The 21202-nt window shown below is 47.6% G+C and overlaps 1 protein-coding gene across 1 annotated transcript; it reads right to left on the bottom strand.

Annotated features, from left to right (window-relative positions):
- Positions 1 to 13294: 13294 nt before the first annotated feature.
- On the bottom strand, positions 13295 to 13732 carry LOC125758820 (uncharacterized protein K02A2.6-like). The gene has a single exon (XM_049416458.1). The coding sequence runs from the start codon at positions 13730 to 13732 to the stop codon at positions 13295 to 13297; it is 438 nt and encodes a 145-aa protein (XP_049272415.1).
- Positions 13733 to 21202: the final 7470 nt, after the last annotated feature.

The following is a 21202-nucleotide window of genomic DNA, read 5'->3' as shown; positions in this document are numbered from 1 at the left end:
AGATAGGCAAAAGCGCGGCCCACGGTCTTGTCGCTGAAGGGTGTGATTGACCACATCGGACCCAAGCCGTGAGCACCACCGCCGCCATCAACCCCTGCAGCGCTCCGGCCATGGAGTGCGAACCACCGCCCCGGACCGGAGTGCAAAAGCAGCCACGCGAGGTGAAATGAGCCTTTATCATTCCCTCGACGTGCGCTTGCTATTTTGTTGTTGTTTCCCCCAGTAGTGCGGAACACTCCGCCTCTGAGGTGTTAACTTAATGTGCTTGCTATCTATTGTTGCAATTGGCATCTGAGGTGAATAAACACCTTCAGTTGAAAGACTTGTCTCTGTCCCCACTGGTCTGAAACCCGCCGCGGTCGCAACTCACGCGAACCGCGGGATAGCTAGGGGGTCACAGCTCTGACTGTTAGGGCTGCTGCGTAGCACTAGTAGCGAGTAACTACACTCCTCTAGTGCGCGGTGTGATCCAAACGAGGGACAGGTTCGCACGCGCGGCTTGTGTTCATGCTTGTGGCAAAAAGTAGAACCCCTATATTTGGCGCCCGACGTGGGGCCAGTGGTACGACAGAGCGAGTCAGTTTGTGTCAGTGACTGCCACTACACGAACAACCATGGCAGCAGACAGGGCTGACTTACAGCCGTTGCAATTGCTGCCACGGATGCTGCCAATAAGCAACAGTTCGAAGGTGCGGTAACGGCTACTGCACATTCGGTTCCTGAGGCGAACTTTAGCCAAAGGGAGTAGAAGTAGCACAGAGCAGGGGTATGAGCGGCTGGCTAGCGCGATGGGCACCCCTCCTGCAGCGATACGACTTACTGTTCGCTGCAGAGGGAGAACGAACAGCGTGTAGCGGACGCACTTTCGCGTACGCTCGTTGTCTGTGAGAAGAGTAACATTACTACTCAAATCACCTTGCCCGACACCGAGCCTGAGAGCGACGTAACTGCTGCGACGCTCAATGTTATCAGGAGGGGTAACATTACTACTCATTCTGATAATTTGAAACTCAGCCTGAGAGCAGAGTAACTGCTACAATGCTCGACGGCGACGGTCCGAAACGAAGGGCGGACGACCCACCTTCGTAGGACGAGAACGCTAACCACTACGACTGCGTCAGTTTAGTGGAAAGCTTGCTTAGCCGAAGGGAGTCGTCAGAGGCACAGCGGCAGGATCTCTTTTGTAAATACTTCTGTAAGTCTTTGATGGGCTCCGGGAGCCCGGCGGCGCGGCCGCGGCGCACGTTGACGCAGCTGGTATTGCTGTTAGTGCGCGGCGCTCTGAAGCAGCTAGTAACGCTGTGAGCGCGTTTCCTCCTACTTTCGATTCCTGTCCGCTGAGAACTGACCACTCCTTGCTAAGATAAATCCCCGCGGAGAAGGATACACATGAGTCCTTCAAAGCGGTGATTTCCCGCACGTTGGCACGCACACTCGTGCATAAGCTCATCGAGGTGTTCACGTGATTCGAATATCCAAAGCAGGTTATGACGGAAAATTCGTCCTGATTCTCTGTCGAAATCTTCGTGCACTCCTGCGTAGCCTTCGGCATTAAGCGCAGGAGAACGGCCACGTAATGTGCCCAGGCAAGTCTCATTGAACGTGGGAACCGCAACATCAAGCACATGCTCGTTGAAATTGCGGGGACGCACAATTGCTCTCAGGGCTACTGTGAACACGCTCGACTGGCTTTACCCCCGCCACCCTCAATCTTTGAAGGGAGCTGCCTAATGCCGTAGAACATACTCTAGCGGAATGCAGCATGGCACTGGTTGCTTCGTCAGCACGCGCTGATTATGCAGCTGGGCTGCGCGCGAAGGTGACGAAGGCTTTGTGCAAAGCGCGACGGAACCTGAGCACTGCTCGTGCGGAGCAGAAAACGCAGTATGACCGCTCTCATCAGGACGTCAGTAAAAAGTGGGCGACCTGGTGTTGAAGCGCAATCATGTCCTAAGCGATGCCAGTAAGAAATTCTCAGGTTCTCTGGCACCGCAGTGGATAGGACCGTACCGGGTAGGAGAGACTGTCTCTTCTCTCGTGTACAAGCTGACGGACTTGACGCTAAGGCCGATCGGCTGACCGGTGCATGTCTGTGATCTCAAACCCTACTATGACAGAGAGAACGAGTGGCCCGAGGGAAACGCTTCCCCGCGCCCGCAGGCAGTGGCATCCGAAGGCACGGCTCGACGTACGAGCTCAGTGCGACGCTACAACTTGCGATCTCGGCAGAAATGACTCTGTCCGGTTCGTAGGGGCTTTATTATGCGTGATATCGGACGGGACGCTCCTCTGATATCTAGCATGCAGCCTTCGAGAGCGAGCACGCGCTTGCTTTTTCGGAGAGTAAGAGAGGGGCTAACTTATTGTTCGAGTCGCAGATCACCCATCGGCAGCATTTCAACAGCAGCCAAGCCGAAACGAACGTTTTCGCCAGCAGATGCCGTCAACGCAAGCGTCCTACAGCAGAGAGCGGCGACACCAAAGCCTACAGCAGCAGCCAGAGTCAAGGCGAAAGAAAAACAGCAAAACAGCTTCCGGTCCCGAACGGCCTCGGTGCACAGAAGAATTCGCGGAACCACTGCATAGCCCGGCGAAGAGTTGCAGACCCGGCGACCGGACTACGGGGTGCACCCGCGGTACGAGCGTGGTATCCCTCTGCGCAGAACGGGGGTTGCAGCCGGCCAGCCGCAAGCGTCGAGGGACTTTCGACTCCTAACGCCTTAAAAAAAAAGAGGAAGAGAGGCCGCAGGAGCGGAGCGGACCCCTGCTGAGCAACTAGTGGCGAGCCGCTGAGGACGGGTCGGCGCCTTCTTTGCTGCTTTGCGTGCCGATAGTCCCAGAGCAGCGGAGGCGCGCGGCACGGAGAAATCTTCAACAGAAAAAGAAAGAACCATTCCACCACAAGCGGACATCTAACATCGGGACGGCCACCAGAATCGAGCCCAAAGCCGGGTGCCCCCCCCCCCCCTTTCAACAGCACGGGCCCGCAAGTGCGAGCCAGCGATCGACGCCAGAGGCAAGCAAAAGCGTGCACAGTCCGAGCTGCCTGGTTTCCTGTCGCGCCCCCATCAGCTGTCATGCCTCCCCAGTGCCATCACTCAGCGACAAAGGTGCTGTGATCTGCGTCTCCGTGCGGCTCCCTCATCGACACGGACGTCGCCGTGTTTCTGGTGGAGTCGCTAGCCCCCCTCTTAGAAAGCCCCTGGTAATGGCGGTCCTCTTTTTTTTTGGCTAAAGGGTTCAATTAAGGAGGGGAGGATGTGGGGTTGCACACGCAACCCATTGTCTTCAACGCGGCGGCACCTCGGCTTCGCGCTACGTTTGTACGCGCAGTGGCGAGAGGGGTTTTTTCGTAGGAGAGGGCATTGTGCCGCTCCCGCAGCCTTTCGCGCCCTGCTCCCTGGCCGAAGTCGAGATGCCCCGTTTTCCCTCCTTGCCCTTTTCTGGAGAGACTCCTCTCCAGGCCCCGAGGAACGCGCGCGCTTCCTTGGGGGCCCCCGGGGTCTTCGGTCTTGGGCGGTGTGATTGACCACATCGGACCCAAGCCGTGAGCACCACCGCCGCCATCAACCCCTGCAGCGCTCCGGCCATGGAGTGCGAACCACCGCCCCGGACCGGAGTGCAAAAGCAGCCACGCGAGGTGAGATGAGCCTTTATCATTCCCTCGACGTGCGCTTGCTATTTTGTTGTTGTTTCCCCCAGTAGTGCGGAACTATCCGCCTCTGAGGTGTTAACTTGATGTGCTTGCTATCTATTGTTGCAATTGGCATCTGAGGTGAATAAACACCTTCAGTTGAAAGACTTGTCTCTGTTCCCACTGGTCTGAAACCCGCCGCGGTCGCAACTCACGCGAACCGCGGGATAGCTAGGGGGTCACAGCTCTGACTGTTAGGGCTGCTGCGTAGCACTAGTAGCGAGTAACTACACTCCTCTAGTGCGCGGTGTGATCCAAACGAGGCACAGGTTCGCACGCGCGGCTTGTGTTGATGCTTGTGGCAAAAAGTAGAACCCCTATACACTTAAGCACGATTTTAACCATGAACTTACCCAGGGGCGTAGCCATAAACTTTTTTCTGGGGGTCTGACCTCTCTTTATCTATGTTCTTGCGTGTGTTTGTATGGGTGCGCGTATACAGACACATACAAATTGTAATAATTTCGGGGTGTGAGGGGTTGAACATCTCAAACCTCCTACTAGCTTTGCCACTGAACTCATCGCTTGAAATGTTCGTTTTCTTCCCGTTCGAACCATGACACCTTCATTCTTCCGCACATAATGACTGCAGGGAAAATCGGAAAAGGCAATCGCGGCCCACAGTTTTGTTGCTGAAAGGTTGCGATCTAGAAGCTCAGGCGTGTCAGCCTCCAAGAACACGGCGAGCTTTAAAGGGCAGATGCCGGGGCAAACTGACGATTTGAAAAAAAATTAAGCATAGGCTTTCCCTCTTTCTTGCATTTTTTTTCTAACCAGTAACTCGTTCACAGACTGCTTTTTTCTATCAAAGTACGTTCCCCCCTCCTCAATTTTCTCTGTGGATCGGTACCCAACGCCGTGTTCCCAGATCAGTGTGAGTACGATGGGCGATGATTATATGACGTTCCTGAAGCAATTTTTGAAAAGACTTCGAGGCCTGGGGAGGGTCGCTAGTGTGGGCGTCTTCACTGGAAGGTGGAGTTGTCACTTGTGAACTCACTGTTGCGCACCAAATTAACATTTGCGTTTTTAGTTCGCAGACAAAGTCGTCTTCTCGGAAGTGCTTGCTGCAAACACGTGCGCGGGACTTCGGTTCATTGCCCTTTCTAAACTTTATGAGCCATGCGTCGTGATGTTCGTTATCCTTGAGTTAAAACCATAAATGTGAAATTACACTCGGCACCGTTGCATGCGTGGTGCATTATTTGTGGCGCACAGCAAGGTTCCGTGAAGCAAGATGGCATCACGTGATCCAACTTAGCACGTCACAACGAATCCAGTACCTGTGTCTCCAGTGGCGGGCCTCGTGTACAGTGACACTAAAGAGATGCAGAAAGTAGAACTGTAGTGGCAAATTATCTTATTACGATCACATTCATGCCATTCTTACTGTGAACTGAGCTTTAACAAGTGAGAAAATATCGAAAAACTTAAGGATATGTACTAACGCCCGTCCATGTTTCTCGTTGTGATCACAAACGCAGTCCGGTTGGGATTTGTCGAGAGCTATTCCTCGTCATATCCTCTTCATTCGTTTTTATTTTGCTTCTGCCGGTGAGCGCGGTGGTGATAACAGCAGCCAAGGTGTAGATTTTACCGCAGTGATGTTGACGTCGTTTGTACGAGCGAGCTTCGCAGCGATTCTGCGTCGGATTTCACACACGTGTGCGGCCGCTTTCCCGCAGAGAACTATGGTGCCTCGATGGTTTTGATCACATGGTACATTTCTCCTCACTGGCACCCTCCCTCCTGCTCTTCGGATGCGTGCCGCATTCCACTGCATGGCTCCTCTCTCCACTGCATGGCGCCTCTGCTCGAGTTCTCCAAGAGGCAATTCGCCATAAATAAAAATCACAGCATATCCACGGAGTGAATGATGATGAGTGGGCGAAGCTGCGGAGGTTCATCGGTAAACCGTGAATCTTCCGTGAATTCTGCCCAGTACATCATCACCGACGTGAGATCGGGCGCGTTTATACTAAAGGTTCGATGACTTATGACGACTTGCAGCTCACTTTAATTTTACATGTACGCTGTGAATTTTCATTGTTTAGAAAACCATTGCTTTAGAAAACATCTGGCGTCTTTCGTTAAGCAGCTGGCGTCTTTTCGTTTTGCTTTAGAAACATCTGGCGTTCTTTCGTTTTGCTTTTACAAAACATCTGGCGTCTTTCGTTGGTTTATTTCATCAATCAACGGCGTTTTGAACAAAATTTTTATTGTTTAATCACGCACAGGAGAAATCTCACCAGGCACTACCTTGGAGGTAAACAATGGCTGCTAATGGGAATGAGAGACAGAAGAAGTCGGCTTTTAGCTAACACTTACACTTCTACTTCTACTAACGTTTCCTACTGGAACATGCCAATGGCTGCTAATGGGGAATGAGATACAGAAGAATTCGGCTTTTAGTTAACGCGCACGCTGCGAATTTTTTATTGTTCAACAACGCACAGGAAAAATCTCCCACCGGCACCACCTTGGAGGTCAAAGCGTAAGACTGGTTACGCACTACGACTACTACGACTACGACTACGAGGGACGAACGGGTGCCGCCTTAAGGAGCTTCGCCCCTAAAACGCAAAATGAAATACGCGTGTACACAAGCAGTATTTGGCAATTGGACGCCTCGCATGCCGTTGACGAAAACGAGGCTTCGCTTTCCGTCTGTTGGAGCCAGGCTTCGTACGCAGAAAGAGCTGCCGCCACCGCGACGGAGGATCATTGCAGACTCACTGAAATGCAATCCTGCTTCCACTGCGAGATCTTCCTTGCGATGTTCAAAGTCTGCAACCACATCCATAGCGGCAATCACGAAAGCCGCTGCCATGCAGCGGCCGTTTATTCACGTGGCGACGTATCATTGCGCCTTAACTCGCTGAGAGCAACAAGATTCGTGAAGACATTTCTTCAGCGCCGAGTCTGGGGCGAAAGAAATTGAGTAAATGATGTTCGGCCTTTGCTTGCAAATATCACCACGAATGAGTCATCTTTTCACACCCTACTTAAAACGTACTTGTGGGCTAGTTGGTTGGTCATATTCACGATAAACGGCAGCGCACGCTGGGTTAAGACAGAAACACAAAACACGAAAAAAAGGACGACACAAGCGCTGAACTTCAACTGATCTTTATTGACCACCACAGTTGCTTAAATAGCATCTTGTTGCGCATGCGTGTAGCATCTGGCATAGCAAGTTCAATAGACAATCCCATGAGCAGCAAAACCCAGAAGCCGCGATCAAAGCACAAAGCAAAAGCGAAAGATTACAAAATAAAAGACCCGATAAAACCAACAACAAAAACCAAACCACATCACGTGTTAATACCTAAAAACTTCCGCTCTTTTGAAGATAGAGCAACCGATGGGCAGCTAATGCAGTCTTCCCTCCTTTCCAAAATTTCTGCCGCTTCTAAAATTTCACGTGCAATTTTGCCTTTTTCCCTACACACCACCCTCGTGTTGCCCAACATGGGTGCGCAGCCGCAGTCCCTGCAGTGAATGGCAAGGTGGCCTGCATCTTTCTTGGAGCAGTGATAACTGTGCTCTGTGAGCCTCGTATTGAGGCATCTACCCGTTTGGCCAACGTACACCTTATCACACGTCAGCGGTATAGAATATACGACACATTCGGTGCAGGTGACGTAAGGGTTCCTGTGCTTTATCGAGCATGCTTCCCTCTGTTTGCTCTGCGAATTGGCCTTTTTGCAAAGGGCTGACAGCCGCACAGGCGCAGAGAACAACACGTCCAAACCAACCTTTCGGCCAAGTTTCCGTAGGTTGTGTGACACAGTGTGGACATAGGGAATCACAAGAACCTTTTCTGGGCGGAAGCGAGCGTCGTTGCCACCAGAGGCTGCGGCGGAACCGCTCCTGGAGCCTTTAAGCAGTACTTCCGCCACTGACGCCAGAAGGGCCATCGGGTACCCTGACTCACGAAGGCGGTGGGTCTGGATGAGAAAACTTGTCTCACATCGGTGGATGCACGATTTAACTAGGGCATGATGAAAACATGACCGCGCAATTGCTCTTTTTACTAGCTTCGAATGGGCCGAATGATATGGAAGAACTGGTTTGCTGCCTCTCGGTTCATAGCTCCAACACACATGATCGGCAGAGCAGTACAGACCAAGATCTAAAAATCTTATAAAATTATTCTTAGGTACCTCATGAGTGATCACCAAGGGCCTGAGGCATTCTGTAAACACTTCAATAGTGCTGCACATGGCATTGTCAAAACCTTCTTCGTCATAACATAACAGAACTAAAAAATCGTCAACGTACCTAAAAACACGGACAACCTTTTGATAGTCAAGGCGTTCTTTAAGTTTCTTGTCGCGTACAGCAAGGTACAGGTCACTCAGGATTGGGGCTATGCATGATCCTATACAAATTCCGTTTTTCTGTAGGTAAATGTCACCATTCCATTCTGCAAAGGTGGATTTGAGGTACATAGAAATTAATTCTAAAAATTGACTGCAATGGATCCCGGATTCGTTCTGAAACTTCGTAGCGCCGTGCCTGTCTAAGCATTCGCTGACACTTGTCATTAGATCATCATGCGGTATGCTGTAATACAAGTCTTTTATGTCAATAGAGAATGCTAGGTGACCTTGATGAGAGTGCTCAGTTAAAAAATGAATTACTTCTTCGGAGTTCTTAACTCTGAAGGGGTCATTAATAGGTAAAATCCTTAATTTTTCTTGCAAGAAGCTTGCTAACTGCTTCTGCCAGGTATTGCTCTCAGAAACAATAACCCTCAACGGACAATCAGGTTTGTGAGTTTTTGCAGAAAAAGAATAGATCTAAGCTTAACTTTGAGCCTTCGCTAATACTTTTTTTTTAAGGGCTTCCAGTTTGAACTGGCTGCATAACTTAATCGCCCTTGATTTTACCTTCTTCAGATCAACCTCAGGGAACTTGGAAAAGACCGTCGAAACCGCTGCTGATGCCTTTGTGTCGAATAGTTGCTTAGGAAGCACCGCAAACCCTCCTTCTTTGTCTGCAGTCAACAGAAACAAAGATCTACTTTTTAGAAATGACAATGCCAAATTTAGAAGCGGCAGAATGACAATGACAAATTTTAGAAGCGGCAGAAATTCTGGAAAGGAGGGAAGACTGCATTAGCTGCCCATCGGTTGCTCTATCTTCAAAAGAGCGGAAGTTTTTAGGTATTAACACGTGATGTGGTTTGGTTTTTGTTGTTGGTTTTATCGGGTCTTTTATTTTGTAATCTTTCGCTTTTGCTTTGTGCTTTGATCGCGGCTTCTGGGTTTTGCTGCTCATGGGATTGTCTATTGAACTTGCTATGCCAGATGCTACACGCATGCGCAACAAGATGCTATTTAAGCAACTGTGGTGGTCAATAAAGATCAGTTGAAGTTCAGCGCTTGTGTCGTCCTTTTTTTCGTGTTTTGTGTTTCTGTCTTAACCCAGCGTGCGCTGCCGTTTATCGTGAATTTTCACACCCAACTGAAACTGCACGCATTTTTCAGTACCCCTGTTCATTCCAGCTGAACTTCATATTTGCCGTTAGTGTTCGTTTTTCCCTAACTGGCTGCGCATATCACACGCCCAAGCAGGTAGAGAATGATCAAGAACATCGACCTCACTGTCGGCTTCAATAAGGCGGTAAGCTACAACCAGACTTCCTTTTCTGCTTATACAGCTCTAGATTTCGCGTTTGATGTTCCGCGTAAACGTGTTATTGTCGGTACATAAGATGGTATCAGCGTCATCTGGTCGATATAGACTTTGGGTGAGGCAAAAAACAAGAAATAGGCTGTGAGCGACCTAGATCGGCAGTGTCTATTCTCCCAGCAGCCGATAAATCTGAAAATATTTCACCTGGCAGTCGCGTCATATTGGTAATCGGAAACCGCGTATATATATATATATATATATATATATATATATATGAGTCATTCCACGCCAACTGTCCCAGTCGAGGCGCTCGACAAAAATCAATTTCTCTGAAAAAACCTGAGAAAATTACACACATATAGACATTAGTTCTACAGTATTTTCCCAAAATATTTTGAGCGGCAAAAATTTTTCGGGCATGTGAGCGCCATTTGAACTTCTCGATATGGTGGAAAACCAGGCATGAAAAAAAAATTCGCTATAAATGGACAGTTTCACAGATTCATTCGAAACTTGCTTTTTTGTGTTTTTAGAGCATCGCGCTTTCATCATAGGACAGTTGCTTAGAGTAGCTGTATATTGTTCACTCCTTGGCGCTTAGGTAAAGTTGAGTAAATTGCTGCGTTTTCGGGAATTTTTTTACAAAAGACGATTGCAGACTAAATACATCAAATATTTTTATTGAACTCTCCATAAAACTTACTATCTCCTAAAGTTTTTGTTTTGCCTGTGTGCGGCGCACAGGTTCTAAAATAAAATCCTGAACTTGAAAAAAAAAAAACGCTACTTGGCGTATGTTCAGACGTCTGTAGCACCCTAAGGTGGTCCAAGAAAAAATAATCAGAAAAGCGCATACGGTTGAGAATCATATCACCTTCGTCCACAGAAAGTTTAATCGAAGTAGTTTTTGTTTTAGTCAAGAAAAAATTTTTTGAATTTTATTCCCCCCATTGCATTATTTTGCTATGGGGCAGTGCAAACCGACTGAATTTACTGCATAAAAAAGGGGGTAATGTATTCGTAGCACATCGTTTTCAGCTCCTTTTGTTAGTACTTTATAATGTATATTACATATTAAGGAGATGATAAACAGAGGTAAAAATATAACAACACCATTGGCTTAGATGCCGAAATTCCCCAATAATGAATCGTTACTTTTGGCATTGTTTACGCACACCGGAGGCGGCGGCGGTGGCGCCGTACAACTACGCCACGAAAATAGGCTGTTCTGATCTCATAACAGCTGTAAAACAATGCATGTTACCAGACAGACAAATTATACTTTAACCAAAACCTGCTGCCTGCAACCATCCAAATAAAGATGTGAAAAATAGCTTGGCATATCCCGCCCGTAATGTCACGGACGACGGACGGAATGCATGAATATGCGGCGCGTTGCCACATCATGTGCCGTTCGTTGCGGAATACTTTGATGAACTCCGTTTGGATCCGCTATAAATGACCACGCTCACGCCTCCTTTCTCCGGTTTACATGAACTTTGAGACTTAACTAATTTTGACGCCAATTGATTCTCAGAGCCACATGCAATAAGTAACGCGATTCATTATTGGGGAATTTCGGCATATAAGCCAATGGTATTGTTATATTTTTACCTCTGCTTATCTCCTTGATATGTAATATACATTATAAAGTACTAACAAAAGGAGCTGAAAACCATGTGCTACAAATACACTACCTCTTTTTTAATGCAGTAAATTCAGTCGGTTTGCACTGCCCCATAGCAAAATAATGCAATGGTGGGACTAAACTTCAAAAAATTTTTTCTTGACTAAAACAAAAACTACTTCGATTAAACTTCCTGTGGACGAAGGTGTTGCGATTCTCAATCGTACGCGCTTTTATGCTTATTTTTTCTTGGACCACCTTAGGGTGCTACAGACGTCTGAACATAGGCCAATGTAGCGTTTTTTCCAAGTTCAGGATTATATTTTAGAACCTGTGCACCACACACAGGCAAAACAAAAACTTTAGGAGATAGTAGGTTTTATGGAGAGTTCTATAAAAATAATTGATGTATTTAGTCTGCAATCGTCTTTTGTAAAAAAATTCCCGAAAACGCAGCAATTTACTCAATTTTACCCACGCGCCAAGGAGTGAAAAATATAAAGGTACTCTAAGCAACTGTCCTATAATAAAAGCACGTTGCTCTAAAAACACAAAAAAGCAAGTTTCAAATGAATGCGTGAAACGGTTCATATATAGCGAATTTTTCTTTCGTACCTGCTTTTCCACCATATCGAGAAGTTCAAATGGCGCTCACGTGCCCGAAAAATTTTTGCCGATTAAAATATTTTGGGAGAATACTGTAGAACTAATGTCTATATGTGTGTAATTTTCTCAGATTTTTTCAGAGAAATTGATTTTTGTCGAGCGCCCAGACTGGGACAGTTGGCGTGGAATGACCCATATATATATATATATATATATATATATATATATATATATATATATATATATATATATATATCACATACACACGATGCAACATTCAACCCACGGACGTCGCCCCCACACGTCATGTATACTTCCGGAGCCCCTGATCGCACAAGTCATCCACATGCTGTGATTCCGCCACGTGCCCACACCACCTCATTTCAGCAGTCCTTTTGCGCACCGCCCGAGACTGGAATGACCTTCCGAACGAAGCAGCAGTCATCCGCGATTTTGCGCGCTTCAAAAATGCCATCCAGGAAGCAGACTCAACCACATCCTAACATACACCTTCATGGATACCGCCATTATATGACGCCCACCCCTCATGTAAAGTCCCATGCGGGACCTTTGAGGATATAATAAATAAATAAATAAATAAATAGATAAATAAATAAATAAATAAATGTTATTCATATACTTAGCCGTTCTAAAAATTCAATGAGGAGGTCGCGCTGCAACGTGAGCCCCCCCCCCCCCCCCCCCGAACAAAACGCACTGTCGTCCACCCAATTTCTCCATGGAAGTTCTGGATGAATTACACAATTACCTTGTTGCGCATGTGAAGCCTGAGGATCAGATAATTCTAACTGGAGATTTTAATTTGCCGCATGTTAACTGGCCATCTTTCTCTTTGCAATAACCTAACTATAAAATTGTTGAAAGAATGATCGATATAGCGTTTTTTTACTTGATGCAAATCATTGATGAATTCACTCGAATACAGGCAAACTCTTGTTCAATTCTAGATCTCTTTTTCATTAGTGGCTCAATCTCTGCTCAAGCTAGCTGTTACATGTAGCCGGAACAAGTGGAGCCGAGACCCGAGCTCCCTGAGAACACAACATGAACTGTTTATTCCTTTCAACCTGCCCCAGCCCTGTTCTCCTCACTCCCACTTCCGCTTGCAGTAGTTGGTGGCGATAGTAGCCGGTGGCGCTACAGCTTGTGCAGCACACAGTATCAATTGTCACACTCCTCCCCCTTTAGTTCTTATCAAGGAGAATACCGGTTCACAGGGCGTCTTGTTCGGCAACTTTTTCGCAGTGGAACAGGGCTTCCTCCCGATGGAATGACTGCTTGTGGTAGCCCAGTTCTGTGGTGGGACTGACTTTGTGGCTGGCTCAGCAGCAGCTCCTGCAGGCTCCGCAGGATCTGTTGCTTGCTGCTCAGCTGGCTGGTCGAGAGGCACAGTGTTTGCAGGTGGTGGTGTCTGTACGAGGTTGGGGCGAATGTGGTCCCCATGTCTGTGCAACACAGTTCCATCTTGTAATACAACCTCAGATTAGGCGCAGTTCGTAGGACCACTAACAGAAGCAGGTACCCATGGTGGGCCTGATCGGAAGTTCCTGGTGAACACTGGGGCACCCGGTTCCATTGTTGGCGCAATGCGGCAATCCTTGTCCACATGCAGTTTTTGCTTTATCTGCTTCAATTGAACAGACGATCGAAGACCTGGGCGCATGACATCCAAGGGTGTCTTGATTCGTCTCCCCAGGAGCAACTCACACGGCACACGGCCTGTTAGGCGTTGAACGGTAGTGAAAGAGCACCCTGGCCACTTGTGTCCTGAAATCACCTGGTGTGCTTTTCTTCAGTTTATCTTTGATGGTCTGCACCACCCGCTCTGCAGCCCCGCTGGAAGCAGCGTGATAAGGAGGCACCAGCATGCGATGGATGACATTCCTGTTCAGGAAGTCAGCGTACTGGATGCTGGTGAATGCTGGCCCATTGTCTGAAACAATGATGGCTGGCAGACCATGTTGAGAAAAGACAGTCCTGATTACAGAGATTCTGGCCTCTGCAGATGGTGATGGCACAGGGTGAACTTCAACCCATTTGGAAAAAGCATCCACCATCACGAGGAAGTAGTGTCCCATGAACTGACCTCCAAAATCAACATGGATCCTGGACCAGGGCTTGTCAGGAAATGGCCATGGCATAATTCATATCCTCCGGGCAGACTTCTGGTGCGCTTGGCAAACAGGGCAGCTCCGCACCTGATTTGTCATGTCATTATCGATTCCAGGCCACCACACAGACCTAGCAATCTTTGATTTCTAATTCCAGGGTCGCCAGCGTGCAACAGCTTAAGGGCTTGAGATTGCAGGGACTTGGGGAACGATGACACGGGCTCCCCACGAGGCATCCATCGTGCAGACTAAGTTCCTTGGTCCTTGTAGTATAAGGCCCCCAGTCTCCACCCTCCGGAAGAGGACTCCCGGTCAGGACAGCCTCAGCCACTTGTGACAGCACGGGATCTCTTACCGTAGCACGTCTAATGACTGCAGGTGACAGGACATCCGGGTATGTTTGTACTATCATGAAGACATTGGCAGGCGTATAGTCCTGAAGCTCAGTTGCGGGAAGAGGTACCCGACTGCGTCCATCACCATGGCCTAGCATACTGCCTGGCTTGTAGACGAGCTTGAATTGATAGCTTGATAGAGTGAGTGCCCACCTGAGGACTCTCGGTGATGCCTGGCTTGGCACACCTCGACTTCAACAAAAAGTCCTAACAATGGCTGGTGGTCTGTTACAGCAGTGAAGGGCCGTCCCCTCAGGTACTGATGAAATTTGCGCACATCGAAAATCAAAGCAAGGCCTTCCTTGTCAGTCTGACTGTAGTTCCGCTCAGCAGCAAGCATAGTACGTGAAGCAAAAGCTACAGGTCTTTCGGTTCCATCTGCTTTGGTCTGTGCCAAGACTGCACCCACACCATACGATGATGTGTCGCAACTGAGCACAAGCGGTTTCTCAGAAGAGTTATAGGCCAAAACAGGTGCATTTGATAAGAGCCTTTTACTTGTGATGAATGCTTCCTGTTGCTCTTTCCCCCAGCTCCACCTTTCCCCATCAAAAAGCAGCTGATGCAAGGAACAGTCTTGGTGAGATTTTTGGCAAAAACCGTCTGTAGAAATTAAGCAGCCCAAGATAGCTTTGAAGCTCCTTCACATTCTGGGGCTCGAGCGCATCGATGATGGCCTCTACTTTCTTGGGGTCGGGCTTTAGACCTTGCTTGCATATAATGTGGCCCAGGTATTCCACTTCGGGAACGAAGAAAACGCACTTCTCTAGCTTTAACCTAAGGCCCACTTCCCGAAGTTTCTGCAAGACAATCGTCAGATTTTCCAAGTGGTCTTTGTCGTTGATGCCTGTAATAACAATGTCATCAAAGTACACAGCTGTTTTCGGCACACCACGAAGCAGAGTTTCCATCTCTCGCTGAAAAATAGCAGGTGCGGCTGAAACGCCAAAAGGTTGGCGCGCATACTGGAAGAGACCCATGTGTGTGTTGATGGTCACGTATTCACGGCTTTCTCCATCCAGAGGTATCTGCTGGTAGGCGTCTCGCAGGTCAAATTTTGTAAACTTCTGATCTCCCGACATGGCTGCCCACAGCTCTTCAGCACGCGGAACTGGGTAGTTTCCATGAGCGACACAACATTGACTGTTTGCTTGAAATCTCCGCAAATTCTTATTGTGCCGTTTTCTTTCTGAACAGGCACAATCGGCGCTGCCCACTTGGCTGTCTTCACGGAAATGAGAATGTTCTCATGCTGCAACCTCAGGATCTCCCGTGTTACGAAGTCAACCAACGCAAACGGCAGAGGCCTGGTTTGCAGAATTTCGGCACTGCATCGGGAGACAAGAATTTTGGCAGAAAATCCCTTGAACGTGTGCCAATGCCTTCTGCAAATACCCCAGGAAAACAAGCAATCAACTCGCAGACATCACTCACTAGGTTAATTTGTTTGAATCCTTCGACGCCAATGCCCAAAGCTTGGAACTAGTTGCGCCCAAGCAACTTTGGAGCAGTGCCACTCGTGAGGTAAAACGGAAGGACCCGTTCGTGCCCCTTGTACCCGACGCGAACGTTTGCCTTGGCCTTGACTTGCTCGAGCTACCCACTAAACCCGTGCAAAAATACGTTTGAAGGTTCCAGACTCATTTCTGGGAAGGCCCGTTGAAACTTACCGGCATTACGGAGACGCTTGCCCCGGTGTCCAACTCCATCGGAAACGGTTTCCCAAACATTCCCACGGTGACAAGGAAAGGCGGCACAGTCGGCTCACCTCTCAGGTGTCACATGTCAAAAACGTCAGCACTGCGAGGAACATCAAGCACGTCAGCGTCGTCGATAGCGTTTACCTGTGCGGTACGTGTTGATCATGGCGGTACAGTTCTCGCAGCAGACACGTTTCCCTTCGCGAATGCCTCGGCCTTCCGCAAGTTGCAGACGACTGCCAAGTGCCCCACTTTCTTGCAGTAGTGACACTGCGACTTGCTGTGCCTGCATTGTGATGCTAAATGACCTCTGTCGCCGCATCGGTAACACGCCATGCTCTTGGCCGCGGACGATATCCGGTGAGTTGGAAAACCCGGTAAACTACTTGCAGTTGCCTGACACAGCTCACCGGCATCATTTTTAGCGGCTTCCATCGCCAAGGCAGTTTTCACTGCGTCGTCGAATGTGAGGTTGGGAATCTCGAGTAACTGCGTCTGAGCCGCTGCGTTGTTTATGCCACATACAATTCGGTCTCTTAGCATGTTGTTGAGTTCGGTTCCATAATTGCAGTGCTCAGACAAACACTTGAGCGCCGCAACAAAGTCGCTGACTGCTTCTCCTTCGGAACGCCCTCTCGAATTGAAGCGAAACCGTTGCACCACGACGGATGGGGTGAGGGCGTAGTGCCTGCCAAGTACGGCCAGTATCTCGCCGAGCGTTTTATCTTGGGGCGTTTCCGGCTTTACAAGGTTACGAAGTAGTGCATATAGGTACGAGACCCGCAGCAGCTCAAAAAAAACGCCAGGCCTGCGCGGAAAGCGCAGCACAGTCACAGCGAAAGCTCGAAGAGCGGCATTTCTAGAGCCCGTTATAAACTCTCTTGTGGCTACTAATACGAGTACACTAGCAACGTGCCTATTACGCCACAAATCATAATTTTGGTGAAGTTGGAAAGCACCCACCACGACATTACTCGTCATTATGCGGGGAAGCGAGGTACCATCTGTAAGGCATTATGTGCAGTTTCTTGATGCGACGGCTGATGACGATGAAGAATTATGACTGAGCCTTTTGTAATGGGCTCGAAGAATTAAAGGACCCACTAGTTACTTAATTCGCATTGTGTGACGCCCGCTCGTCATTTCACTCTCCCACCACGCTTTATAACATACGCTAACGTGAGAAAAAGAGAGAGAGAAGTACCTTTATTGAGACCCTGAAGAAATGGATCATGGGAGCCATATGAGCTTCCTTTGGCAACCATAGAAGTGCACTTGCGAGGAACCCACTGCGCTATAAATCATCGTGATTTTTGTGAAGCAGGGAAGCAGCCACTCTGCAATTTTTCGTCAGTGTGCGGAGAACCGTGGTACCTGCTAAACAACTGTAAGGCATTGTGTGCACTTTGTTGATGCTGTGGCTGATGACGATGAAGAGTTATTGCAGAGCCCTTTGTAATGGGTTGGAAGCATTCAACAACCCACTCGTTGCGCAATTCGCATTGTGTGACGCCTGGTTACAGAATTCGCGTTGTGTGACGCTTGGTTGTTATTTTAATCTTCTACCACGCTACATTAAATATGTTAATGTGGTTCCTTCCCGACATGAAGCCTGTATAGGGTCTTTTTGCAAAGCCAGTTTCAAGCACCGCCATGGCTCTGAGGTAGAATATTGGGCTCCCACGCAGAGGACCCAGGTTCGAACCTCGCTCCATCCTGGAATTTTTTTAAATCTTTTCGTGTTTTTTTTTCTTATTTCTAGCGATAGTGGTTACGGACACCGGCGGCGGCGGACAACTACGGCGCCAAAAACGGCCCTTGCTGTGATCTCATAACAGCTTTCTCTGTAAAATATTGACCTTTTCTTTGCTGGCACGACAGCTCCCACATGAAAATGGCATATGAATTCCCAGCTGGAAATCGGGTTTCCAGCCTGGTTTTCAGCTGGAAATGGCTCTTCAGGCTGGAAATTTTCCATTCCCAGCTGGAAATTGTATTTCCAGCTGGTAATGAAAACCATTCAAGGCTGGAAATCGTATTTCCAGCATGTATATGGAAATAATTCCCGACTGGAAAGCCATTTCCAGATTGAATGAAGTTTCCAGTTTCAGCTGGGAAGTTGTATTTCCAGATGGAAATTTTTCCAGCTTCAGTTGGGAAATAATTTGCTCAGCATGAAATTTTCCTGTTTGAGCGAGGAAGTGGTATAGTTGACAAAAGGAATTCCAGCTGCCCAAAGATTGATCTGCATACAAGCGTTAGCAGATTAAGTGTATAATGCAGACCGTGCATTCTTAGAACAGTGGTCTTCAAATGGGGGTCCGCGAGGTCATTTTTCAGAATCTGCAAAAGGCTGAGTTTTGTCACCGCAAATTGTCCTCATTCCTTCCCTTCGGCGCACCTTGCCGCGCTGCTCGACGGGGGACCTTGAACCAAACGTGATACCCACCTGCCCCTTCTCGCTCTCGGGAAGCTCCCGGAAACAGTTTCACCTCTCTCTTCATTACTCCCTCGTGATGCTTCCAACGGGCGAAGGCATGGCCAAGCTCGGTTTTGGATGTTCATGAAACAGGCCGCGCTTATCGCGCGGGGCCACTTTTTTTTCCCTCTCTAATCTGGACCCATCCCCAACGCCACCCTTTCACTTTTCTGTATTTTTTCTTCCGCTTAGCGTCTACACACCTTAATTCCTTATAGCTTACAATATCGTTTCGACTCGCAAAAGCAGTGGAAAAACAAGAACTCGATCGAGTTGTGTTTCATATATCAAGTTCTAACTCAGAGAATATTGTCTGGATACGTAATTATCTGTAGTTATAATTTAGCGGATATTAAAAACAAGCACATTTATTATGCTCAGTGACATGCCTTTAAAAAGCTTGCAAGTGTATTTACGTCTACTAGCTGTTTTTTCACCATAGGGTGACTTAGTTCGAGTACTTTATTTGCAGACAACCAGTTTACTGCAAGCGAGTTGCCGTCCCTGCTGCTGAGACTTCCCCCCTAGTGTGGAAGGTAGGTGCACCGAAGAAGGATCTGTTTCACCTTTCTGCTTGGAATGAAAGCGTACAGAATATTTGGTTGGTGGTGCCACTGTAATACTGCACGAATAGCTTGCAAAAAATAATAGTCTGTACTCTGTCCTGTTTCCGTCCTTACTCCTCTAGTGTTTGTGCAGCTCGTTATGAGTTCCAACAAACCAACCTCCCTGCAAGAAAGCTTTGTTGCGTGGTATAGATATCTTTTCTTTTTGTACATCACTGCATAGACTCAGTGCTTTCTTTGTTGAGCTCATTCCATAGTTGTAAAAACACTGAGTAGTTTTTCTCAGGCACATGTGAAAATTGCTCCACAAGTCTTTGCTCAGTATTCACACGTGCAATGCAAAGTGAGGTTATTAAAATACGTGCTTGCAAGCCTTTTATAGCATATTTATTTATTTTTCAACAGCCGCTTCGCCAAGCACACCCACAAGAAGGCCCACACCACCGTCACAGGTTTCACACCAAGTGATGGTAAGTGCAAAAAGAGAGAGAAAGAATTATCGCAAAGTACACATCCTGCATGCATCTGCTAGATATGGACACCTAAGCCTGCGTAATATTGTCACAACCTATACTGTTGACAAAACCATGTATATAGTTCAGGGCCTGCAACCATGTGATTTAGTTCGCACAATTATTTATATTTCAAATATAAGGTGGGTGCAGTTGGACCTACAAGGTCCACAGTGAAAATTGTGCTGTCCGGTTTGTTGTGATGAGTGTAGCTCTGCGAGATAGGCCAGCGGAATAGGATGCACAAGGTGTGCATTCATGTAAATGTGGCTTATGTAGCCCGGATAGCTATTTATGAGATGAATAATTCAAAATCCTCCACTTTGTAAATGTCATTGCCTCTGTTCAGCATTTCATGAAATGTTCATTTTTGCAATGCTTTCTGTGATATTTCTTTGGTCATGGATGATTCTTTGAAGATGAAATGCTTGGAATGTAAAAATCAGTTATGATTCCTGTCTCAATCGCAGAATACACATCGCTTCCAATGAAAAATGACATGGCAGCACATAGTTGTCCGTATATTAGTAGCCCTGTGATTGCGCCCTGATAGCTTACTCGTGATTTTTTTTCTTTCTCTACAGGAGTGATGAAAGCCTATACCTTTGCATTCTCCCATGTCTATTTTTTTTTTTCGGCTGAGCCTGGTCCGAGCGGCCTCCAATTTTCCAAGGAGGGCAGCAGCACGGAGCAGACGCAAGAAACGCCAAAAAGTGGGCAAAGGAAACGCAGCTCAGTGCACATCCCTCGCACCAAAAAGAAGCTGCTAACACTTCACTCACGAAGTGAAAGGTACCGCAAGGCACTCGATCGGATGAAAAAAAGGCATGAGGCGAGGCGAGTAACGCAGCAGGACGCTTTACACAAGCTTGAACCGGATTTGCCAAAGGACCTTTCTGAACTGCTTAAAGCACAAATCAGACTTGGTACATTTCCAAAATAAAAAAAAACATTGGTCCAAACGGATGAAACAATTCACTCAATTTGTTCTTTAATTCTCCAAAGGCCCACCGCTTCCTCAGAGAAATGCTTCACCTGTCACATGTGCGGACGCTCAGGCGCTGGCTCGCAGACATCCCAATGACACCTGGTATCATTCCAGGTGCCATGGATGCAATAGAATCAATCATTAAAGATTGGCCTCTACAAGACAAAGCATGCTGTCTTTTATTCGATGAAATAGTCTTGAAAAGACATTTGGTGTACAATCAATCAAAAGATATCGTGATTGGCTACACATATGATAGAAACACAAGGACTTCTCGTGTGGCAAATACAGCCGTTCTAATGGCTGTGTCTGGCATATCCAGAAGTTGGATGCAGCCAGTAGCCTTTGCAGTGTCCCGCAATGCAACGTCAGCTCTTGCAGTGCACAAGCTGCTATTAGATGTAATTATGCAGCTTGAAAAAAAAAAAAAGGTATTTTGGTAAAAGTGGTCATCTGTCATCAAGGTTCAAACAGTGTCAGCCTGTCAAGAATGCTGATCCATTCTCTCCATGAACCATGTTTTACTGTCAACAACTGCAAACTATACTTCATGTTTGACATCCCACACCTGATAAAATGTGCGCGGAATAATTTGAGAAAACACAAGCTCACGATTGGCTCCGAGGTTGTTGACTGGGCGTACATTGAAACCTTTTACAAAAATACTCGCAACGTAGATCACGCCTCTAACACACCAACTGAACATCTAAAAACAAGATTGGCAAAGAAGCTCAAAGAGCAACATATCTGCAGGACGCCCTTTGCTGACATAAGAGTGAAGTATGCCACACAAGTATTCAGTGAATCTGTCTCTGTGGCACTCCTCACTCTCATTGCCATTCAAGAGCTTCCTGTTGATG

The sequence above is a fragment of the Rhipicephalus sanguineus genome, chromosome 6, assembly GCF_013339695.2.
Source record: "Rhipicephalus sanguineus isolate Rsan-2018 chromosome 6, BIME_Rsan_1.4, whole genome shotgun sequence".
Classification (NCBI taxonomy): domain Eukaryota; kingdom Metazoa; phylum Arthropoda; class Arachnida; order Ixodida; family Ixodidae; genus Rhipicephalus; species Rhipicephalus sanguineus.
The sequence above is the reverse complement of the archived record's forward strand: the minus strand, read 5'-3'. Positions and strand labels throughout refer to the sequence as shown.